The sequence below is a fragment of the Amphibalanus amphitrite genome, unplaced genomic scaffold (genome assembly GCF_019059575.1).
Source record: "Amphibalanus amphitrite isolate SeventyFive unplaced genomic scaffold, NRLGWU_Aamphi_draft 000392F_arrow, whole genome shotgun sequence".
Lineage (NCBI taxonomy): Eukaryota > Metazoa > Arthropoda > Thecostraca > Balanomorpha > Balanidae > Amphibalanus > Amphibalanus amphitrite.
Window position 1 is genome coordinate 62158 of NW_024881886.1, and position 21388 is coordinate 83545.

A 21388-nucleotide genomic window follows, 5' to 3' on the forward strand; every position below is an offset into this window, starting at 1 on the left:
GGCGACCCCTGCGAGCGAGCGCCGGCTGGTGGTCAGAGGCCCCGTGAGGGAGGGTCCTGCTGGACGTGATCGAACTCTGTGCACGGTAGCCGACCCAGTGAGATGATGGAGTGTGATGATGTGTAATCAATTTGATCGCTCTGATAAGGTTGTGATGAGCATCGTCCATGAAGATTCATGGCCCCGCTGTTCTATTCGCTATTGCCTATGAAAGCTGCTGCTGCTTATTATTCTGACATGCTTTGTCTGTAAACCCTGTCTAATTTCGACACACAAATCGAACTAATCCCTTGCGCCACTCCACTCTATGCAGAGTGCCTGAGAAACGCGCTGCCACTTCTGGTTTACCTCGTACGTTTTATGTCCCAATCTTGGCAGAGCTGCTAAGCCCACCCTTACGCCATTCCACACGTGCAGACCATGCTCCCCAGATGCCGCTTTGATCCGGCCCTGTCAGCGTTCTGTCATGTCCAGCCGGCGCACTGTGGCGCTGACTTCTCCCCTCTCCTCTCTGCAGTCGTTGGAGGACAAGGACCGGATGAACCATCGCTACAAGCAGCAGCTGCGGCGGCAGCAGCGGTACCTGACCAGCCAGCTGGAGGCGCTGGACCGGCGGCGGCGCGCCGAGCTGGCAGCGGTCACGGCGGCCAAGCCGCGAGCCGCCTCGTCCAACAGTCTATCGTCTTCCGGCTACTCGGCCTCCGAGTTATCCGAGTCGGCCGACTCGCCCGACTCAGGTGAGACTCGGGGAGGGTGGAGTCGTGGTGAGAGGTGTCGGAGCGGAGGGCGGAGCGTGAATTCGGGGACAGTTATGTGGTGAGAGCTGGCCACAGGTCGGGGGTCTCCGCGATGGCCGCCTCCAGCGGCAGTTGAGGCGGTGCTGCACGCGCCAGTCTGGAGCCGTGCGGGTCAGGGAAGGATTAGGGTCGGGACGGGACCCGGGCGAGGCGGTCGATACGCTCAGTTATAGCTTGTTTGATTCCTTCAGTCGATCAATCAAACCGAGGATGGTTGAACCCACGAGACGCGTGCGCGGCTGTTGGAAACCCGTCCATCACCGGAGTCAAACCCGGACGAGAAGCACCACTGGAGCAGCTCTGCTAGTGCGGAACCGGCGTGGGGAACACCTGCTGATCTGTCAGACGCCCCCGGGCAGCCTGCCGACCGCATGTGTACTCTAAACCGCAGCTCAGTCACCGTGGGGCCTCTCTGTGCCACGCGGACGAAACGGCCGACGGTTGTGCCTCCAGCTAACGGGATGCGCGGTGCACTGATGCATACCGGACCCGCGTCGCGACCGCCTTGTCGTCACGAGTACATACACCAGGCTGTGGAGCGGTGACGTAACCAGCTGACTGATGGCACGACAGCGCCGGGACGCGTGGCAGACGGGTGGACGGGTCTCCGCGCCGCGGCGCCGTCGTATTTTCCGCGGCCACTGGCGGTGACTGGTGCTGAGGCCGGTGGGAGTTGTGATGACAGTGGTGACGGTTACGGTGGTGGTGACAGGGCTAGTGAAGGGGTTTGAGGGTGGAGTTAATTTGGTCAGTTGCATCATATGTCCTTTCTAAATCGTCACTGAGGCAAATTGAAGTGGAGAATTTTTTTTTTAATATTTTTGTTGCCCGACCCGGGCTTTTGTCGTTAGTAGCACACATTCATACTGGGTTAGGACACTATATACACGGCAGTGGTACGAAGCGTTTTCGGCACCCGCTACGCGGGACAGCCTTGACCGCACGCTTCCTGTCACGCACCCCAGGTGGCACCGCACTGGTGCGCACGCTGGGGCTATCCCGATTTCTCGGGCCCGGCAGGTCAGAGGGCTGCTCCGGGACATGAAGCGAGGCCGTGCCCTCGGGACATGTCACCGGACCGAAGGATCTGTTTAAAGGCGGATCAGGCCCGTGTACCTGCGGCCGGGGGCGCTGGCTGGCACAGCGGTAATCCCCACGACCGAGCGAACACTCCCCAGTTACTGCCATCTCCTGGGTAGGAGCCGGCCGAGGAAAACGCTGCCAGAGGTCAGCTTTGATCCAAGGACCTCCCACACCAAACGTGAACGCACTTGCCAACTGCGCCACAAGGGTGGTTTGAAGTGGAGAATTAGCTGAAGTACCCCGAAGCCTCATTCTAATCGTGTCAAAAATGTCGACACCAGCAATTAGGCACAAGCAAGGCATGAGCAAGTTCCTAAGCCTGGCAGTAAGCCTCACAACCTGACGGACCATCCACATCCCTGCTCTTTGCCCTGTCACCATGCTCTCATCTCAGCCCGCTGCGCTCTGCTCTCTCGACCGCGCGACTCGGCTGCGATGATCCGCTCAACTGGCTCGATCGGACGGCATGACGTGCACCCGACGGAGCCTCAGCGTACTACGCCACGGCCGGTGCCGGCGGCTCTAACGGTCGTCCGCCGCCTCTGCCGCCGCCGGCCCGGGCCGCCGACCGCCGACTGTGCATGGCCCGCCTGCCAACGACAAATGGTGCACGAACTGCGCAGTTTGAGAGACATGAACGAGGGGCGCACTGGGGGCGTCGGCGTCTTCTGCTGACTTTGTTTTTGAATGAGGACGGTCGGGAAGCTCATTTTAGTTTCTACTATTTTGGTCCTAATTGAAAGTGGGTTAACGCGACTGTAAAGACTGCCGCACTCTCACTCTGTAAATTAACCACCACATCCACAATTCATCCTGCTGCCGCCCGCCCACCCGTCCTTTCAGTGCCGTATATGGTCTACCCGTTCTATTCGTCCCTTCACCGGGCTCAGCCGGCGGCGGCTGTCCTCGCCGCGTGCGCGTGACAGCGTGTCCTGTCGTGTCACCTGATGTGTATCTCGCGGCCGGCACGTGCCATCGCTCTACCCGTCCTGGCACGTGCCGCCACGGGTATAGCTCGGGACGGGTGGGATTCGATACACGGGAGGACGGGGAGGCGGCCGCGGAAAACTCTGTGTGGGATGGAGCAGGACGGGCGGAGCGGCGGGCAGCCACCTCGCCGCGGGGCGCAGCGGCCGAGGGCGCGGCGCCGAGTGAGAAACGTGCGCGCCAGTCACGTGTCGCGGTGCCGCCCAGCCCCACGGTGAACGACACCGGTCACGTGGTCTCGGACGTTCACAGCGCTCCGGCTGGGTGGGAAGAACGGGGACGCTTCCCGCGAGCGCCGGGCGTCGTTAGATTGATATGCCTTAGAGCCAGACCGCTGTCGGAGAAAGGTAAAACTCCTCCGCTGCGCACTGCGCATGGCGGACCGGACGGCCGCGCAGCCCGGGACGTCGGGCGTGCAGTGCTGATTCAGCCGGGAGGGTTGGTGACCGCGGCCGGTTGCTCGCGGACGTAAGGCCCGCTCGACCGGTTATGCAGAGTGTGTGTACGCGGCGGAGTTTCGGCCCCACCGCAGCGGTTACGGTGGACTGAGCGGGCAGAGTCACTCGGCCGGCCCACCGCGGTGCATGAAAGGTCAAAGTCTACATGGGTGAGCAGGGAAGAAAAACAAAACCGGGCGACATGTGGCGCTGGAAAAAAACGAGGTTACGTAACGCAGTCACGCGTGGATGCATGTCGTATGTTGACGGACGAGTGTGCGGCGGGCGGCGAAATGTACCATGAGCACAGTGGTACCCGCGGGACTGTGTGTACCGGTACCCACACCACCCGCGCACGAAGGCTGGGAGCGCCGGGTCGCCGTCCGCCGCCGGTTACCGTTTTTGTGGCGACACCGGATAGTGGCGGCCGGGTAATCACGACCGGGCGATTTGAGAGATTGCTGGTCGTGGCTGACCCCGCCCCGGGATCCATAACGGCTGTCAGAGGCCGCGGGCGTCGCCGCAGTGCGCTGAACCTCCACTAAAACAGCCCCCGCTCGGGGACCAGAGGCCGGCCCGCGGCACTCATGGCACTGCCCCGCATCGGTGGTGGCATGGGGGCAGAGCTCAGGTGATTAATGTGAGGGACGGGTAGTTACCTGCGGCAGTCATGAATGACTCGCCTTTGTGTGGGGCTAATTATTCGTGGAAATGAAGTAAGTTACAGCTGGGTGTGCCGCGTTGTGTTATTGTGCATGATCTCCACATTTCGTGCAGCTGACGTAATGGTGTGGCTGACCGTGCAGTTCTGTGTTGAAATGTGTCCGTTTCGTGCACGGCACTGACTCAGGCCTGTGCCAATGCTCGGTGCTGTGTGCCTGATGTCCCGACCTGTGCCTATGTATCCCGTGTGCCCTGTGCTCCGCCCTATTCGCTCGCACAGTCCGTCCGCAGGTCACCCGGAGGAATGCCTTTGTCGCAGCGCGCGGCGGGTGCATTGTACCGCTCGCCCGCGCGTTTTCCCCAGCCAGGTTCTTCACCCCTTGTCGCCAAGCGGCCGGCCGGCTGCACGCTCAGTACCATGCATAACGGAGCCTTTATGAGCGTAATTGGCGGCATTGTTGCATGTCGGCCGGAGTTCCCGCCGGCTGTACCTGCGGCTAGTTCACACCACCCTGTCCTACCCCAGGCCCGGCCCCGCCTACATCACTACCCGTCTACTTGTTATCCATGTATTCCGTGGTTTGTGTGTATTCGTGACGTCACGACTTACACTGATGACGTCACCCTGACTGTAATTCTGTTTTGTTTTTCAGACGGCTGTGAGAGCGCAAACGGCGCCGTGGCGGCGAGTGGCGTCGACGCCACGAGGATTGCTTTCAACACGCTTGACTTTCTCGGCATCGGTGGCATGCACGTCCAGGCTAATTGTGAGCCCACCCAGGCCTAGGTAAGTATTGGCGACACGTGCGAGGTTCTACTGGGTACTGAAAGGGAGGAACAGGGACGTACTACTGGGGAGGGGGAGGGGGGCAGGGATAGGGGAGGGGTTGGTGCTGTACAATAAGGAGGAAAATTGAATGTTTATGGTGAGGACCAAGCTGTAAAGCAGACTTGCAAGGTGTGATTTGGCAGCGATAGCTCGGGGAAGCTGTCATGACCCACACTTTCTTTACTGGTTACCGTGCCGTTTGCAAAAGTTTCGAAGTGACCGCTGCATTAAACAATGAGCGATTTGGAAGTAAAATCGATAGCCCATCTGGCAAATTGGCCTCTGGGGAGCTGCAAAATCGGCTCGATTCGGTCCGGTTCGGTGAGTGTCGAGGTCGGCCGCCTGTCCAGTGCGCACGCGAACGGCGCGGCCCTGTGCGTTGCGCCGACCCAGTTGGGGGTAATGGCGCAGCGGCGGTACGGACAGCGACCTGGATATCATACACGCACCGCTGGTCGGACCGCTCGACGGAAGGCGGCCATATGGGCACAAAATGATGGCCCATGTCCGCTGGGCGGGCGCAGGCAATTCGGCTAATTTACGTGTTTGTAGTCTGTTGTGGGATTATGGTCTAACCTGTAAATTCCTGTGATTTAATATGGGCATTTCATTATTACAATATTGACTGGATGTAATTTGAAGATGGTGTAAGGCGTTGTATTTCGCTCAGTTTGTGCGTTATGTTCGTTTCCTGTGTTGAGTGGGTGGGCGGGATTTCGCGTCCCTCCGAGGTTTCTCTCTGAGATTTGTCGGTCAGCCGCGACCTTCAGCGCTCGCTGCTTTTGTGTGCCGAGCGGGCCGCTCGATCGCAGGTCGTTCGCCTGGCGGTCGGTTCCACCGCTAACGCAGGGTCAAGGTCGCGCCGACGCGCCTCACGCAGCGTCGGGCCCGGGCCGGGGAGGTGGTCGATCGTTCACGCACCTCAGCCGCTGCAGCGGTGGCGAATTGGGACCGACGCCAGCGGACGCCCGTTGCAACGATTGCCGCGCGCCGCCCGCCCCGCACCACCTGTGCCCACCGCTGACCGTGTTTCCCCTGTTTGCCGCAGCTGGGAGGAGGGCGCCAGCGTCGCGGCGCCGCGCTAGTCAGCGGTGGTCCGCGGCTGGCCGCGCCGCCTCGCCACTCTGGACTCAGTAGCACGTCGGCGGCGGCGATGTCACAAGGCTTCAGGACGTTGTTGTGCGAAAAATGAAATATGCGCCACCGGAGGGCATCAAGTACAAAGTGCGCCACAGCAGTAGAACGTCCGGCTCCCTCCGGTGATATGTTTGTGGGCGGTGCCCGTCCGGCGCGCCGGCGGCCCTCCTCTCGAGCCGCGTGCCAGCCCGGCCCGGCCCGGCCCGCCCGCACCGGGCCCGGCGCCAGTGGTGACCGCGCAGCGCCGCCATTGCCGGCGCGATTTAGAGGCCCGCTTTTGACGTTGATTTGCCGCCGGGGCGCCGCCGCGTCCGGCCGGCCCGCTGGTTGTGTGCTGATGTATAGCTTTATTTATTAGTCTCCTGGCGCTCAGCGCTCCAACTGGCTTGGTTCCGTGATACGACCAGTGCGTGATTTGACCGTCTGACGACTGCGCCCCGCTCCGGGGTGGTAGGGCCGCCCACGCGAGACTGCGCTCAGTATAGTATGTGTATGCCGTTGTAAATTATTTATTAACCTTTGTTCTGTTCCAAATTTCTCGGTGAATAAATCCCGTTTGTATTGGCTGTTTTGTGGGCACGGCTGCAGTGAGATCCGCGGGCGCGGGAGCGTTGCATGGACACGACCATACACCAGCACATCATTATACGTAACGATCAACCACCTGGTCGCCACAAACACTAAGTCATTTCACTTCACTCCCGTCACTATCGCACCACACCAGCCCCTCTGCAGGTCACAGCACCATGTTCTGTCACCTCCCTCCCTCACACCCCTCACATTCCCTCCCGTCCCTCCCTGTCCCGTTCTCGTTCCCTCTCGCGTTCCCTCATGATGGCCATGTCCCGTTCCAGTCCAACGGGAATACCGTTCCGGGCCTGGTCATTGGCTATTGCCGCGCGCACCTGCGGAAACAAGTGTCCCAGTTTGGCCACGTTGTTCTGCAGTACCAGTAACAAGTTGGTGGTGAAGCGACTCTCGAGCGGCGGGAACGAGCGGCTGGTCACGCCGTTGGCGTCCAGGGTGAAGGCGGCTGGCGTCGGCACTGTGTCCCGCATGTAGGCCCACACGTCCGTCAACAGCAGGTACACCTGAGGGAGGGGGAGGGGGCGTCAGCGAGGGTGTCGGGCCCATGGAGAGTACCAGGCTCGGTGCACCGTCAGATAACAGTGAGGCAAAACACACTCGTTCGGGACTCGCCGACTCTGTAAGCTGATGCGATGCCCGATTTCACCCCAGTGTGTCGAGAGAGGAAAAGTGGATGGCCGAGAAAACAGACGAAATTTACCTTTAAAATGTGACTGCACTCAGCAGAGTGTACCTAGGAACTATGAGGCATAAGAACATAGTTCACACAATTCACCATCAAAGGTCAAAGTACATTTCCTCGCAAAGGAAGTACCTGATAAACTGAAACAGTGCTGACCGAGGTCACACCAAACATCGCGGCGTTTGCAGTTCTCAACAACGGTGCATTGTTTGAAACAGGTGTTCATGCCATTGCATGGCCGTAGGCAACAAGCCGCCTATTGTTTCGTACTGCGACCCGCCGATGAGTCGACTAGGCAATGACAAGGTACAGGGTAAGTTCACACGTGTCGAAAGTTCAAAGGTGTGTTGAGTCGTCTTATCTCACAAGGGTTGTCCAAGTTGAACGAAGTTGTCATTTAGCTGATGCAACTCATTTTCGTGAAACAGATCATGTGTTGGATGGGGTTTTCAGACGTCAACATTCTGCGGAAATACGAAGAACTGGATGTCAAAATGCGACGCAAATGTCGCATCTGGTGTAACGATCGGTCGACACCATATTTCACAACCTATCCGACTACCAAACCAAGAACTACGTCCTGTTTCACGAATACCTGCACCACCGTGACAGATCAAGACATCACCACTGCTGGGAGCCTGAAACAGCGTCCGTACTCAGTTTCTACGTAAATCATATACGGCCCCGGCAACAACCAACCGGTGACACAAGACACTCAAGCATCAACATTCAACTTCCGGAGACTGCTTGTCCGTCCTGTTGTGCTAGTGCCAAATGTCAATTAACACACATAGCACCAAGCTCGAGATATGTTGACTATTACAGAATAGAGCATGCTGTCGCAAAATCCTCCCCCACATTGACCCGTAGGTCAGGATGTCAGCCTGGGCCCTATTGCACATTCAGGTAGAGCGAAACCACAAGTCACCAGTCTAAGAAGTGTCGCACGCAGCCAACACCGTCCAACACGGGGCGGCACGTGGGCTGAGGGTGGATGTAACACCATACGGGCCGTTTCCGCCGGCACCAGACTCGGCGTCGGTCAACCCCGCGCCGGTGACTCGGTGTTTACTGTCGCCTTCGGAACCGGTCCGGCGCCCGGCGACGAAGGCCGGGCAGTCGCCTTCTGTCGCCCCGGTGAGCGACCGAAGCGACGGTCAGCTGACTGGATGTCGGGTCATATCGGCGGCGATTGCTGAACGGTTGTCGGGTGCTCGGCAACATGCGAACCTAAACTGAGTATCTACCGGGAAGTTCAAACGGATGCTGCTAGGTTTGCTAAGAATGAGGAAGATACAAAACCCATAATGCATATGGATCAGCCACCACTATTTAAAGTATACAGATCACACTGTTGTTACTTTCAGAACCATGACGGTCTAACTAAAGCGAGACTGCTGCTAGCTTCATATAGCCCGTGTTACCAAGGGCGCTTTTTAGACCGAGCATCGGGTGAAAAGTAGCAAAAAAAAAAGCGAAACTCCAACAGCAGATGACTCAGCAGGTTGTCAGGAGTCACCTGAGGAATGACGGAACAAACGACCACCGTGTGTCGGCGGTCAGCCGTCCACAGCTGTTCCCCGGCCGCTCCGTCCGGCCCGGAGCCGACGGAGCACGGAGGAGCACACACTGGTCCGGAGCCGACGGAGCACGGAGCTGACGGAGCACACTGGTCCGGAGCCGAGGGAGCACGCTCCAGCGGAGCCAGGCAGCGCTCAGAGCCGTCCAGCCATGACTGTTACCGAGGATATATCGAGAGGCTGTTGCCACCCGCGCCGGGGAGCCATGCTCGCAGGTCCCGGCACGTCCTGCCGTGAGGTAAGACCGGCGGCACACACCCACATGGGTACAGGACGCAACCCGCACCCAGGGGCAGGATGGAACACGTTCTGGAGCTGCACTTTGTCCGGTGTGGGGCATAAAAATGGGACTCAGACTGGTATGTGCGGTCGTGAGTCGAGCGATTTCATGAGATGTGTGCTGCAGGTCAAAGCACGTCTCGGATTGACAAAAAGCGCCCGCAACCCTACCCAATCCAGACAGAGGATCCCCTGACGGATAATTCATTGAATAAATGAATTTCCCTCCCCACCCTGAACGACTCTGGAGCAAAAACAGTCACAGGCTTCAACATGTTTCTAAGCCGGAAATATCCGAGCAATCACCCCACCTGCTCCAATCGGCATTGCCCTGTTTCTCCACATCATACCAGACCGTGTCGTCGACTCTGGTATACCCATCCCCAGCCATGTCCCTCCAAATGGGGTCACTGTGGGGTCACTACCCCCTCTTTCTCCCCCGCTGTCGGTATCCCTTCAGTTGTGGTCAGCCTGCATCCCGTCCTGACCTAAGAGCGACCCAGAGTCCACTTCACAGAGGACCCGCGGCGGGATACAGACTCGTAGACAGCTCGACAGACGACAGTCACCAGATAAAGGCAGCGGCACACATGGCAGCTGTGGTGACGCATGGATATGTGGTCTGAGGTGACGCCTTGTCGAGTCATCGACCGGTGAGACGGTGTGTCAATTTGAACAGAACACACACCTCACAAAAAGGCGATCGATACCGGACAGGCTGTTTACAGTTCACCGTGATCAGTTATTAGCAGCACCTTGAGAACATCGCGTGATTCGAGGAGCCAGGGATAACGCAAAGCACATAGTTGCCGCTCTTACCTCAAAAATGGATCATAACATTTCATTCGTCACATTTCGACTAAAACTGACGCACATCGTGAAGCAAATTGCCATCCCTCTAATTGTCATTCGTACTGTCAAAACTGCATCTGTGCCATCAAACTCCGACATCAGACATGCACCGTCCCAACTCGCAGCCTCAACATACTGTTATGCCTGCTAGTTCCAAATCCATCTATCATATTAATCATCTTCCACGTCTCTCTTTCCAATCCTCATCCCTGTCCACCCTTCCCTCTCTCCCCCGTGACACCCCATCCCTCTCACCTCGTGTGACGTCAGGCTGGCCAGCATCTCCGGTATGAGTGTGAGCGGTGGCGGCAGAAGACGTCCCAGGGCCATCACATAGAGCAGGCGTTCCGTCACTTCTAGCTGGCTGGAGCACTTACTCGCCAGAGACTCCTGTGGTGGAGATGGGGAGGGTGAGTGAGTGAGAGAGAGAGGGGGAGGGAGGAAGGTGAGAGAGAGGGAGGCACAGACAGGTAGACAGACCAAGAAATACAAAGGGACGGATGAGGGAAGGAGAAAGAAAAAGACAGATAGACATAGAGATAAGGAGAGCGAGAAAGAGAGTATGATCATTATCCACGAAAGGGGGAGAGCGAGAGCTAGAGCGAGAGCGATACAGAGACAGAGACAGAGACAGAGACAGAGACAGAGACAGAGACAGAGACAGAGACAGAGACAGAGACAGAGACAGAGACAGAGACAGAGACAGAGACAGAGACAGAGACAGAGACAGAGACAGAGACAGAGAGAGAGAGAGAGAGAGAGAGAGAGAGAGAGAGAGAGAGAGAGAGAGAGAGAGAGAGAGAGAGAGAGAGAGAGAGAGAGAGAGAGAGAGAGAGAGAGAGAGAGAGAGAGAGAGAGAGAGACAGAGACAGAGAGAGACAGAGACAGAGACAGAGACAGAGAGAGACAGAGACAGAGAGACCGTTACACTGTGTTTCTGCACGCTGGAGGCAGGGGATAACAACAAGGAGCGGTACGGGTGGCTGTGAGTGAACTGAGTGAACCGAGGTTTGCGGAACTAGCATGAGTGATGTCTGATCTGGGTTTGTGAGCCGCGAAGGCCGAAATAACAGTCCATCTTTGTGCAGTTGCAGGATGTAAACAAGCGTCGTTAGTTATCGCGTTTGGCAAGGGTGGAGTCGTTTCAGTTTTGATGGGTTGCAGTCACTTCAAGGAATCGTTCAGCTCGTTGTAACCACACCCTAATCATGTATCCAATCGCAAAGTAGCAGAGCACACGTCGAATAAACATGCATATGACAGCTACTAAACCGGCCGTAAAGCCGTTCCCTATGCATGATGGCGATGGCACACAAACACAACGCCCCTCGCTGGGGTCATTTGGCGGCGTCTGCAAAAGTTCACCGCCCTGCTGTCGGGCGCGGCGATGACAAAACATTCACAGGTGTCACGAACACGGTACGGGCTCGTGCATCTGTACCGGGTGTTGGGACGTGTCAGCGGCCACAGTTTTACGGCTGCCGTTTGTAGGACAGACGGCACCAGCCGCCGGTGACATAGTTTGTCAGGTGGATGAATGCTCTACACTTGGCCGACAGCATTCCAGTGTAATTTAGCTGTCAGCACAATGGCCGTAATTTAGCTGGGAAACATGTATACACCGACATCGATAAAAAGGGAAAATTTCAGGAAATTACTGGAGTGCACTTTTCGCATAGAATCAGAGCGGAAGCTCGAATTACATAAAAAACAGCTGATCGAAGGACAATACACTCGACAAAGTGGCTACTTATCCCTCATTACCAGATCACTACAAACAACATGATAGCTGGTATCGATCAGATCGGCGATTCGACACGAAATAGTCACCAGTCGAGCGGCAAACTAATTCCGCCCGTAATTAACCTGAAATGACGTCCGATACCAGGCGCGCCAGATTGCGCTCATTATGTCACATAGCTCGAGCGACCGGCTCTCTATCGCCAAACACAGCACGTGCCGAGAGGTGGTCTTGTTGAGACGAGCGATACTTCGGCCAGGTGCACTGAAGATGAGTGGAATTCCCAGATTGGTGCCCGTCGCTAATGGTTTAAATACAGGCTCTATCAAAACCGCCGAGGGCCAGACACGAGGACGCCAGCTCAAGGGCTGAGGCTGGTACTTAGAAGCTGATAGTGATGATTGGAGTGGGATGTTGTTCGGTGAGGAGTCGTGTTCGAGCGTGTTGTCATTTAATTGCTGAGACTTTTTGATCACACTGGCGGACCCAGGTCGAAATACTTATCATAATCACCCAGTCCAGTGACGGAAAATTTGCTCGACCTTTCTAAAAATAAATGAGGAAAATAAGCCACATGTCGTCTTGCCGTTTTCCGAATCCCCGAGCGGGATTGTCGGAGCAGCTTTTGAAAATATCACGGTGGCTGGAATATTTCGAGCCACGTCAGATCAGATGAGAAGCCGTGGCGTCTGGTAGCGTCTGACATTTACTCGCTGGCTTACAATAAACTAATATACCGACCGAACATAATCTATGCAGCCTAGCTTGACTTACACTAAAATAATAAACCAGAGATAATGCACCCTGGCATCCAGCGTTCAGGGATCCAATTTCAGCCACGGGCAGACCACACGGCGAGGCCGGTCATGATCGGAGCCAGGCCTGACCGTCGCCCGGGCGGGGGCGGGGGCGGGGGCGGACGTCCCGTCAGCCCACTGCAGACTGCTCGGCGCCGCCGCTGACGCCACCGAGCCTGACTCACCGGGCGGCGGAGCGGGGCGGGGGCGGGAGCGGGGGCGGAGGGCTGGCCGCTGCTGCCACCGACATTCAGTAGCAAACAGGTGCGCGATGAAGATAAGGGATTCTGCCAGTTTGTGGTATGAGGACAAAGGAGGCAGAAGGTTGTTGAGCTGAAGCCTGGTTTTACCTGATTTTGATGTGAAAACACAGCACGCTTCTGGGGAATGCTTGTAAGATTGAATGTCTTCAATGTCCGAGAAATGAAATATCAAGACTAAGGAGTAATAGAAACGCTGCCTAAATCATAACGGACATAAACTATACCTGTGCGACCACTTACGTAAGAGGCCGTATATTACAACTTGCTGAAAATGGTGACTTATGGTTCTCGCAAACGGTCCGCACGACTCCACGCGACACGCCTCGGCCAAGTTGAGCTAACGGGTTGGGCCAGTTGTGTCGGCGCCTCACCCTACCTTATCGCTAAAAATAGCCATATAATCGGACATTCGCCCCTTCGCAGCCAACAGCACTACGACACAGCCTGGGCGCAGCTATAACAAAGAAACCCATGACAGGCTCGACGTCCTACTCGGCAGGGAACTTTGCACCATGACAAACTCACGATAGCACGCGCTGCAGCTGTGAATTGCGAGCCTGCGCCGACTCACACCCCCACGCCCGCAGCCGTGCCGATTAAAGTGCAGTATCATGTTTGCTCGTGTGCGGAGGAACCCTGACAAGCATTACACCACGAGCAGCACGACTAAGTCAGCAGGTGTGAGTGAGTGCGCAAACATTCGTCAGGCGCTCGCTGGTTATCATTAGTCGACCGGTTAAGCCCACTTTGAGCGTTGATTTGCCTACGCTATAGCGCTATCAGTCAGTGTTTTGTGAAAGCTGAGTCAAGGCGGGGCGACAGTGCGTACTAGCGAGCGTGATAGGCAGTGCGGCCAGACTGTCGGAACAGAGACAGGAAGAGCGTCTGCACTATCGCAGTGGTGCGCCGCCGAATACGCTGGAGGCGAGGTGGTGCTGAGTCACTGCCAAAAGGCGATGTCGAATCGACAATGTTACCAACGGCATGGTTGAGCCTACGGTACACTTATACCAACATATCGGGATAGCAAAAGTCCCAAATTCTAGCCAGACGACACGATAAACACCAAGATAGCCTTAGTCAGACAAAAAAACAGCACAGAAGAAATCTTAGAGCGCAATTCAACGTTCAACAACAGCAAAATACACCCAAGTTCGTACAGTACCTACTTCTAGACATCTGCCGATGCTATAACAGCCTAACCAGACAGCACGCTGCCATGATCTGCGACATTCCAGTTGCAGAAAAAAATATGTATCCACAGACCACACTATTTCCCACAAGCCTATCAAGACCCCGACCACTGCGCCCCACTTCCTAGTCCCTCCCACATACATGGCACCGAATGACGACACAAAATGGCGAGGTTGCAGAGTGGGATCCCCATTATCCATCAAACTTCCGTGAGTGTGTAAACCGACTCTATGTAGTCACACTTCGGGTGAATGTGACACACTAGTTCACAGAAGGAGAAGAAGTACATCTGTGGTATGTCATCAGAAAAGAAAAGAAGCAAAGGGGATAAATTCCACTCATGGGCCCGGATATGAGAGGTTCAACTGAGCAAACAGCTTGACTGTCAAGGGTGGTCAAATAATGTTAGTGGCGCAAGCACCAAGCAGTATGCATTTCATGTCTCCCGTGTTTTGAGCTTCGATAGCAGGCAGCACTAGGACTGTCCCGCTGCAGTTTTTGATGCTCACCTTGCACACGTCAACTGCAAAACATTGCCCGGCGTGATGACGACCGTCGGTAGTGTCTCCACCAATGCAATACCCACCCGAGTCGAGAACTAGTGCTAAATCAGTGTATCAGCTCAGTTATACACAACTCACCTGAATCGACGACCACTGACCAGTGTGTAACAGAACATATCTGTGCTGACCTGAGTCGAGGACCAGTGTTGTATGAGAGTCGCGGCATACAATTACTAATTACAGGTAAATATATTCACGTTTCGTACCTGAGTTGCGGACCAGTGCTGTATCAGTGTTTTGTCTCACCTGAGTTGATGACCAGTGCTGTATGAGTGTCGCCGCCAGCGCCCGCAGCAGTACCGAACAGTAGCAGATGGCCGGCGGCCGGCGGGCCACCAGCTCCAACAGACACCAGCTCAGCGGGTGGTCGTCGAAGAAACGGCGCATCTTGAGGTCCCTCTCCATCGTGACCTGGGTGGAAGGGAAGGGGTTAACTGTGACGACTGCGCAGGGATGGGGAAGGGGAAGTCGAGCTGGTGGGTCGATGAGGCAGATAGTTATTAGTTACACGGTGCACGACATTGGTTTGAAACTACCGATGATAGAATTCGCAGCTTTCAAAACAAGAAGATTATTAACTAGAAACAATTAGCGAAGGCTAAATCAATAACTACCAGTTCATTACCAATCGTGTAGGCTCACGGCATTCATGTGGGAAACCCAAGAAAGCCGACAAAAACGCTGTAACTGTGGGCAACAGATGCGTTGCTAGGAAACTCCCGTTTCGCTCATTTACGAGCAAAAACTTCCCAGCCTCCTGGAGGAGCCGCAATCGAAGATATAGGCAATCAATACACGTAACGACCTGCCGGGAAGACCGCGCGCGCGCTAGTTGGTCCGGTTATGGAGTCTGGTCACGCTAGTTCAGCCGCTAACTACCGAGTAGACAGCGACACCAGCAAACATCAACGTCCGCCAGCCCCGCCGCGAGAATCGAGACCGGCAGAACCAGTATTTTCCGGAATAGGAAGGAGGATAAAACAGAGACGAGATTAGTCCTCAGGCCACACTGCTAAGACATCTGTTTCCGCAGAAAACAGATGGCCAGAACGGAGATGTAAAAACTGTCGAGTTTATCAGGCTTCTTGCCGAGTGGTGCGAGCCATGTGACCCAGTAGGGCCACGGAGGCGCAGTCGAGCACTTCTGGTCAAACTCCGAGAGCAGTTTTTGCGAGGCGGAACGCGCAGAAAGTGTTTCGTCATTTTTATGCCGTTGACCCCAGCCTTAACGGTTCCGCTATCACGACAAAAAAGTAGCGGACCTCGAATAAGACACCGAAACAAAAACAGCCTCCATGTAATCCCATATTTGAACATGAGACCTGTAAGTGGCGTCGGCGAAGCGCTGGTTTCGCACGCCTGTTTTGGGCATAGTCATAACTCTCCAGGGAAACTTTCACCTTCAGTTCTCAATTACCCTTTGAAGAGCCTACGCTAATGAGTTCACGTTTCGTATGTCATCAGACCGTCCGCACACACACACTTTCACGTAATATTTTTTCTCGTTACGATATGAAAGTGGAACGAAGAGCTATAAAATAGCGCCATGGAATCGTCAAATTAGTATGAAGTAACTTTTAAGCGTATCTCGCACCATAAATTCAGTCATATCTAACTCATCCAAACGTCCGCAATGGAAAATGATTCCATTGATGGTGACAGCTGATATAAATGACTATTTGGCATTCGAACCAGTTATTGGGCTATTCGCATGTTAGTGAATGGATGCGTATCTCGCAACGCGCAACATTAATTCCGCCAATGAAGCATATTTCATTGAACCGCACGAGGCATGCATCCTTTCCGCTATCCTGCAGCCCGCACTCTCACCTTCATGAACTCCTCCTCGGGCCAGGGGAGGCCATTGAACATCACATCTGGCGATATGAACTCGACAAGGAGCAGCGCCAGGGTGCGCGCCGCGTCGTCGGGGCTCCGTGCCGCCGCCAGACAGCGCGACACCGTCTCCACCACGAGCTCACAGTTGAGTCGGGCGGCGGCAGGTGGCAGCACCGGCGGCGCCGCGTCCGGCCGACGGCCCTCGCCGATCACACCGGCGTGGAAGACGGTGGTGTGCGCCTGCGGCACGGTGACGATCCTCCAGTGAAGTCTGTTCTCCTCGAGCAGTGAGCGGGACGCCGGGCCGGGCGGCGGTCTGCCCTCGGAGGCGCCCAGCAGCGGCGCCAGGTGAGGCTGCAGAGCGGCGTGCAGCAGCGCGCGTAGCACGGCCGGCAGACAGACCGGCTGGCCGGCCAGACGGGCCAGCAGCTGCTGAGCCAGACGGGTCCGCCGCAGCATGGCGGCCGGCCGATCCCCGCGGCGGAGGCAGTAGAACAGATAACCCACCACACTATCCGCCAGACTGAGCTGCCTGCTGCCGGCCAAAGAGTCAGGCAGCTCCAGTAGCGCCAGCGCCTCGATGGCCGCGTCAGCGGTACCCAGCTCTGTCAGTCTCTCCGCCAGCAGCGGCGCGCACTCGGACACCGCACCGGCCAGGGGTGTCTGCAGCCAGGCGCCGGCCTGCTGGCGTCGCTCCCAGCGCAGCAGACGTACCACCGAGCGCAGGACCCTCTCCGGCGCCGCGCTCTCGGCCGACGCGTGACGGAACGCCTCCACAAACACAGTCGGAAAGTTGGACTCGAGGGCGCGCAGCATGCGCAGCGGGGTGGCCAGCCGCAGCTCAGGTCGCTCCAGCAGGCGGCTGAGGGTGTGGGCGGCGGCGGATGGGCCGCGTGCCGTGGCGGCCGTGGCCAGGAGCTGGACACAGCGGCGCGCGCGCTGGTCGTCGGCAGAGAGGTGGGCGGCGAGCTGTGGCAGGGCGTCCGGCAGGGCGGTCAGCAGCGGTACGTCCGGCGCCGAGCCGGGCTGGCAGTCGAACACCAGCCGCTGCAGCTCCGACAGCACCCGCTCTGTGGGGGAGGGGAGGGGGAGGGAGTGGTCAGAGGCAAGGTGTCGAGGTGGGCGGCTATTTGGTCAGGTTGGCCCGAATAACCTACAAGCGTGGAAACGATGAAAAGCAACACAGTACAAAAGGTGAAATGAATGTCACGGGTCAGGCAATCCACAATAAATAGAGAAAACACGACAGAGCACAACATGGGCTGACTTTTCAATAGTCAAATTTGACTTGAGATCCCATTTGGCTGTTCCAGAAGCTAATACCAACTATAAGCAAAGTGATCTTGCAAGTTGCAATAAACGCCTACTTAAAATGCTAGCATACACAGACGATCACTTGCTCATAACATCACTCAAAATCCCCCATGTACCCTTCTCTCGACCAGTCTCCAGACGTCCCTTCTCTCGACATCAACACCACATCTCCCACATACCCAGCAGGTGTTCGGCGGCTCTTCCGACGCTCTGTCCGTGGTCAGCGGCCCGCAGCAGCAGCTGCAGCAGTGTGATGGCTCCGCGCTCACAGCCCAGCTGCATCTCTCGGGCCATGGAGCGGGTGCTCGGCCCCAGTACCAGGTGAACGGCCAGCGAGAGAAGGCTCTCGGTGGTGGCAAAGTGGCGAGGGATCCAGGAGGGAAGCTGCTCGGCGACCACGGCCAGCTGCTGAGCCGTCACTGCCGGAGGACACGGGGAGGGGTAAACGTAAGACTGTGGAGTGCACAAGTCGAGAAAATGGGTTAACAGAGTGTAAATGAAGTTACCTACGCAAAATTCAGTGTTCAGACTTCACAGCTGGGCGACAACTGTCGGCAATCGCAGAACCGAGACAACGCAGTGGTTGCTTCGCGGTTTTCTTGAAAACATATGCCTCAAAATCGACTCGAACTACTTTTCCAAATTGGTTCCCACAACTTTATACATTCATATGCAAAAGCACTGCACTGTTGAACAAAAGAAAAAAACACTGAAGATCGACGATGCTCATTCGGTAAAGATCACCGCATTTAAAAAAGCTCATTTAAGACCAGGGACAATAAATGGCACGTCTCCGCTGGTCTGCTGGTGAGCTCTGTAACCACCGCCGCTCACCCGTTTTGGCGATTTCCGTGCTCAGAGTGATCAGCAGCATGGGTGACAGGCTGGCCAGGTGCAGCAGAAAGGGCACGGTGGCGAGACGGGTCTCCGAGGACGACGCGCCGCCAGTACTGACGCTCGTGCTGGGCGGGACGCCGGGGGACTCCGGCGGTCCGACACTCTCCTAGGGAGGGGACAGAAACCATGAGAGGCTGGTATGGAAACAACGAGGCGGTAGGTTCATGCTCTTTGATGCATAAGTACCTAAATCTCGGAACAGTCGACGGAGAAAAGAAATACCAAATATACAAGCTCCTAAAACGATGGTACAGCTCAAAGGAATAAAAAATAATAAAAACAATTTATTAAATAAAAACTACGCATTGTTACGACTAATTCATTCATTGAAAATGGCGCGTTGTTACGACGTCAATAACACAAGAAAATAAGCACCGATCAATTTTTTACCTGGAAGAGCGCCTTTAGTGCCTCGCATATTTCCGACGAGTTCCGGTCGGCGAGATGTCCCAAAATGCTGACGACGGAGTTTAGCTGGCCGGACAGCTCCCCTGGGAAACAGCAGTGCGGTTCAGATGGCGGTCTGTTGTGGTTCCGAAACACGTCTTATGCTGTGCATCAAACTGTACATACATAAAACAAATATATGGGGAATTTGTCAACCAGCACCTACACTAGTTCATCTCAATTTATCAAACCATAAAATCAGCACGAGAATGTCTGGATTTGAAGCCATGAATCACAAGGTATTACAAGGTTGGTGCATCAGTACTTCCATTTTGCAATTGTTGCGCTACCAGCGAGATGAAAAATGAAAACAAGAAGATCCATCCGCTTCTTCATCACCCAGCCTCCTTTACGCAAGTTTCCCCTACCCCTACTATCTTCAGACCCCACCACTACCTACCTAGTCTCCTCCAACACCACAATCCCTCTCACCACCAAATGTTTCCCACGTCCACCTGCATCCTCCTCCACTTACCCGCATCGGTCGGCTTCTGGGCGCAGAACTCTCTGAGGCCCACCGCCAGCACGCGCTCAATGATAGTCCCCGGGAAGCAGGAGCCAATGTGCGCCACCACCCAGTCAAAGTGCGGCGTGTAGGTGGCCGACGTCTCCAGGAGTGGCTTGATGCACACATCCGTGTCCCGCCTGACACACTGCACCGTGACGGTGACGAGGGCGCGCGTGGCCGGACAGCACAGCCACAGCTGCACTGAGTCGTTCAGGCCGGCCGAGTGGGGGACGTGAGCGCGCGCCGCGTACCGCGCCGACAGTCGTCCGAGCAGCTCCAGCGCCCAGGCCGAGATGAGCGGCACCCAGCCGGCCGGCGCCGCCTCTAGGAGTGAGGAGAGGGTGGCACCGATCTCGGCCACCAGGTCGTCCTCGCCACCGGCGGCCGCGGCGGCGCCCTCCGGCGTATCGCCCTCCTGGGGACAAACGGTCGAGCTGGGGTCAACAGTCGGTAACTTTTCAGATGATACTGATAAATGAGGTCAGGCGAGCGGACTGCTAAGCATCGACGCCCATGACTAAATGTAACGCTTTTCAGCGAAACTCGTTTAGAAGCTGCTGGAATAGATATGGGATGCTTCAACTAGGCATACAAAACTATTAAAGCAACACAAATGTCAATCACAAAACCTAGGACAGACAAACTCCCCAATCCCCATATAACCAGCAAGGCTCCCCTTCCCCATTCCTCTCCACGCCCTCCATCAAAGCGCACCGCTCACCTCCAATTGTGTGACGAACTGAGCTGTGCATTCACCTAGCACTGTACTGAGGTATTCAAGGCCGGCTTGCCGCGCCGCCGGCAGGCTACGCAGTAGTTTCAGAGCCGTGTGCGTCAGCTCTTGCTGACTGAGACGCGTCTCGTGAGTGGCGCCGCGCAGGAACCGCCGCAGGTCATCGCGGACCGATTCCGAGCGGTCGGCCGCCGCTGCCGCCATGGTCGAGCGGTTCAGAGGTGAATGGGTGGCTGGAACCTGTGGAATAGAGATGGCAAGGTGAGTTGGGTATTTAATGGTTCACAAACTGCTGCTGCTATTCCGCACACATGAAATATATGGCAGAGGCACACAGCTGTGGTCTTAAACCTGGACTATGACTGTGCCAGGCTTCATAGCAGCTGTAAGGTGAGAAAATGAGCACCATTAATTGCATTTCATGGCGTGATAGCAAAATTGCATTGGTGTTTGACAATCGGACACAGTGATTAACATTGCATTGGTGTTTGTCAGTGGGACGTTATGGGTAGAGACAACCAGCTGCCCTTATCAAAAGCAGACATTTTAGTTTGTTTACACTTACATATCTAAAAATATTAAAAATAACCATATCCTAATAAGTTTAACGCTCGCATGTGTGCAGCGTTTGCCAGCTTCTAACATGTAGGGCGGGGGGGGGGGGGACGATTGGACCCCCCCCCTTGTGGTTTGGCCCCTGATCGGGCTAGGGCTTAGCGGAAAAAATGAGCGCGTTGCCCGTCACGAGTCGAAGCAGATGATGCCCAATTTTAAGGTCCTAGGTCATTGGTTGACCTTCCAGGTCAGCTAATCCTTTCAAAACAAAACAAAAAATCAAAATGGAATATGGAACAGCCGGGATGAGATGGGGAAACTTCGATTGGAATTGGGTCTATTTCTTGCTCACTTCCTTGTGAAGTGCCCTGATGCTACTCAACTTGTAAGTAGGCATCCACCGGTTATATTTTTAACAGGGCCGTATCCATAAATCATAAATAATAATGAATAAAAATAGCAGAGCACCTTCCCAAACAAATACACTTACACGCGCCGGATTGGGCAAGGATGGAGATAAAGCAATTAATAAACGCAACTACTTACAACTTTGACGTCATAAGTAATGATGCAGCATGAGCATAGATTTGCAACAAAGGTAAAGAAAAGTGCAAAATGTCAAT

At 55.6% G+C, this 21388-nt stretch overlaps 2 protein-coding genes across 5 annotated transcripts in view; one reads left to right on the forward strand and one right to left on the reverse strand.

The window, feature by feature from the left end:
• Nucleotides 1-6494, forward strand: part of LOC122390341 (max dimerization protein 1-like) — a 37188-nt gene extending 30694 nt beyond the window's left edge. Inside the window, exons 5-7 of the mRNA XM_043383176.1 lie at nt 518-737; nt 4621-4754; nt 5846-6494. Of these exons, the coding sequence (XP_043239111.1) occupies nt 518-737; nt 4621-4754 (354 nt within the window). The 3' untranslated portion in view covers nt 5846-6494. The remainder of the gene's footprint in view (nt 1-517; nt 738-4620; nt 4755-5845) is intronic.
• Nucleotides 6476-21282, reverse strand: LOC122390339 (integrator complex subunit 5-like). 4 transcript variants are annotated; one of them, XM_043383174.1, is made up of 10 exons: nt 21256-21282; nt 20199-20450; nt 19445-19892; nt 18913-19013; nt 18460-18628; nt 17805-18044; nt 16303-17381; nt 14719-14883; nt 10170-10304; nt 6476-7024 (listed from the first exon to the last, which is right to left on the reverse strand). In XM_043383174.1, exons 2-10 carry the CDS (start codon nt 20412-20414, stop codon nt 6710-6712), a joined length of 2868 nt encoding a protein of 955 aa, XP_043239109.1. In that variant the 5' UTR covers nt 20415-20450; nt 21256-21282; the 3' UTR covers nt 6476-6709. The 4 variants fall into 4 exon arrangements, with proteins under 4 accessions (XP_043239109.1, XP_043239110.1, XP_043239107.1 ...); XM_043383175.1 differs by having other exon boundaries at nt 21234-21262; XM_043383172.1 differs by lacking the exon at nt 21256-21282 and adding an exon at nt 21118-21253.
• Between the last annotated feature and the right edge of the window lie 106 nt (nt 21283-21388).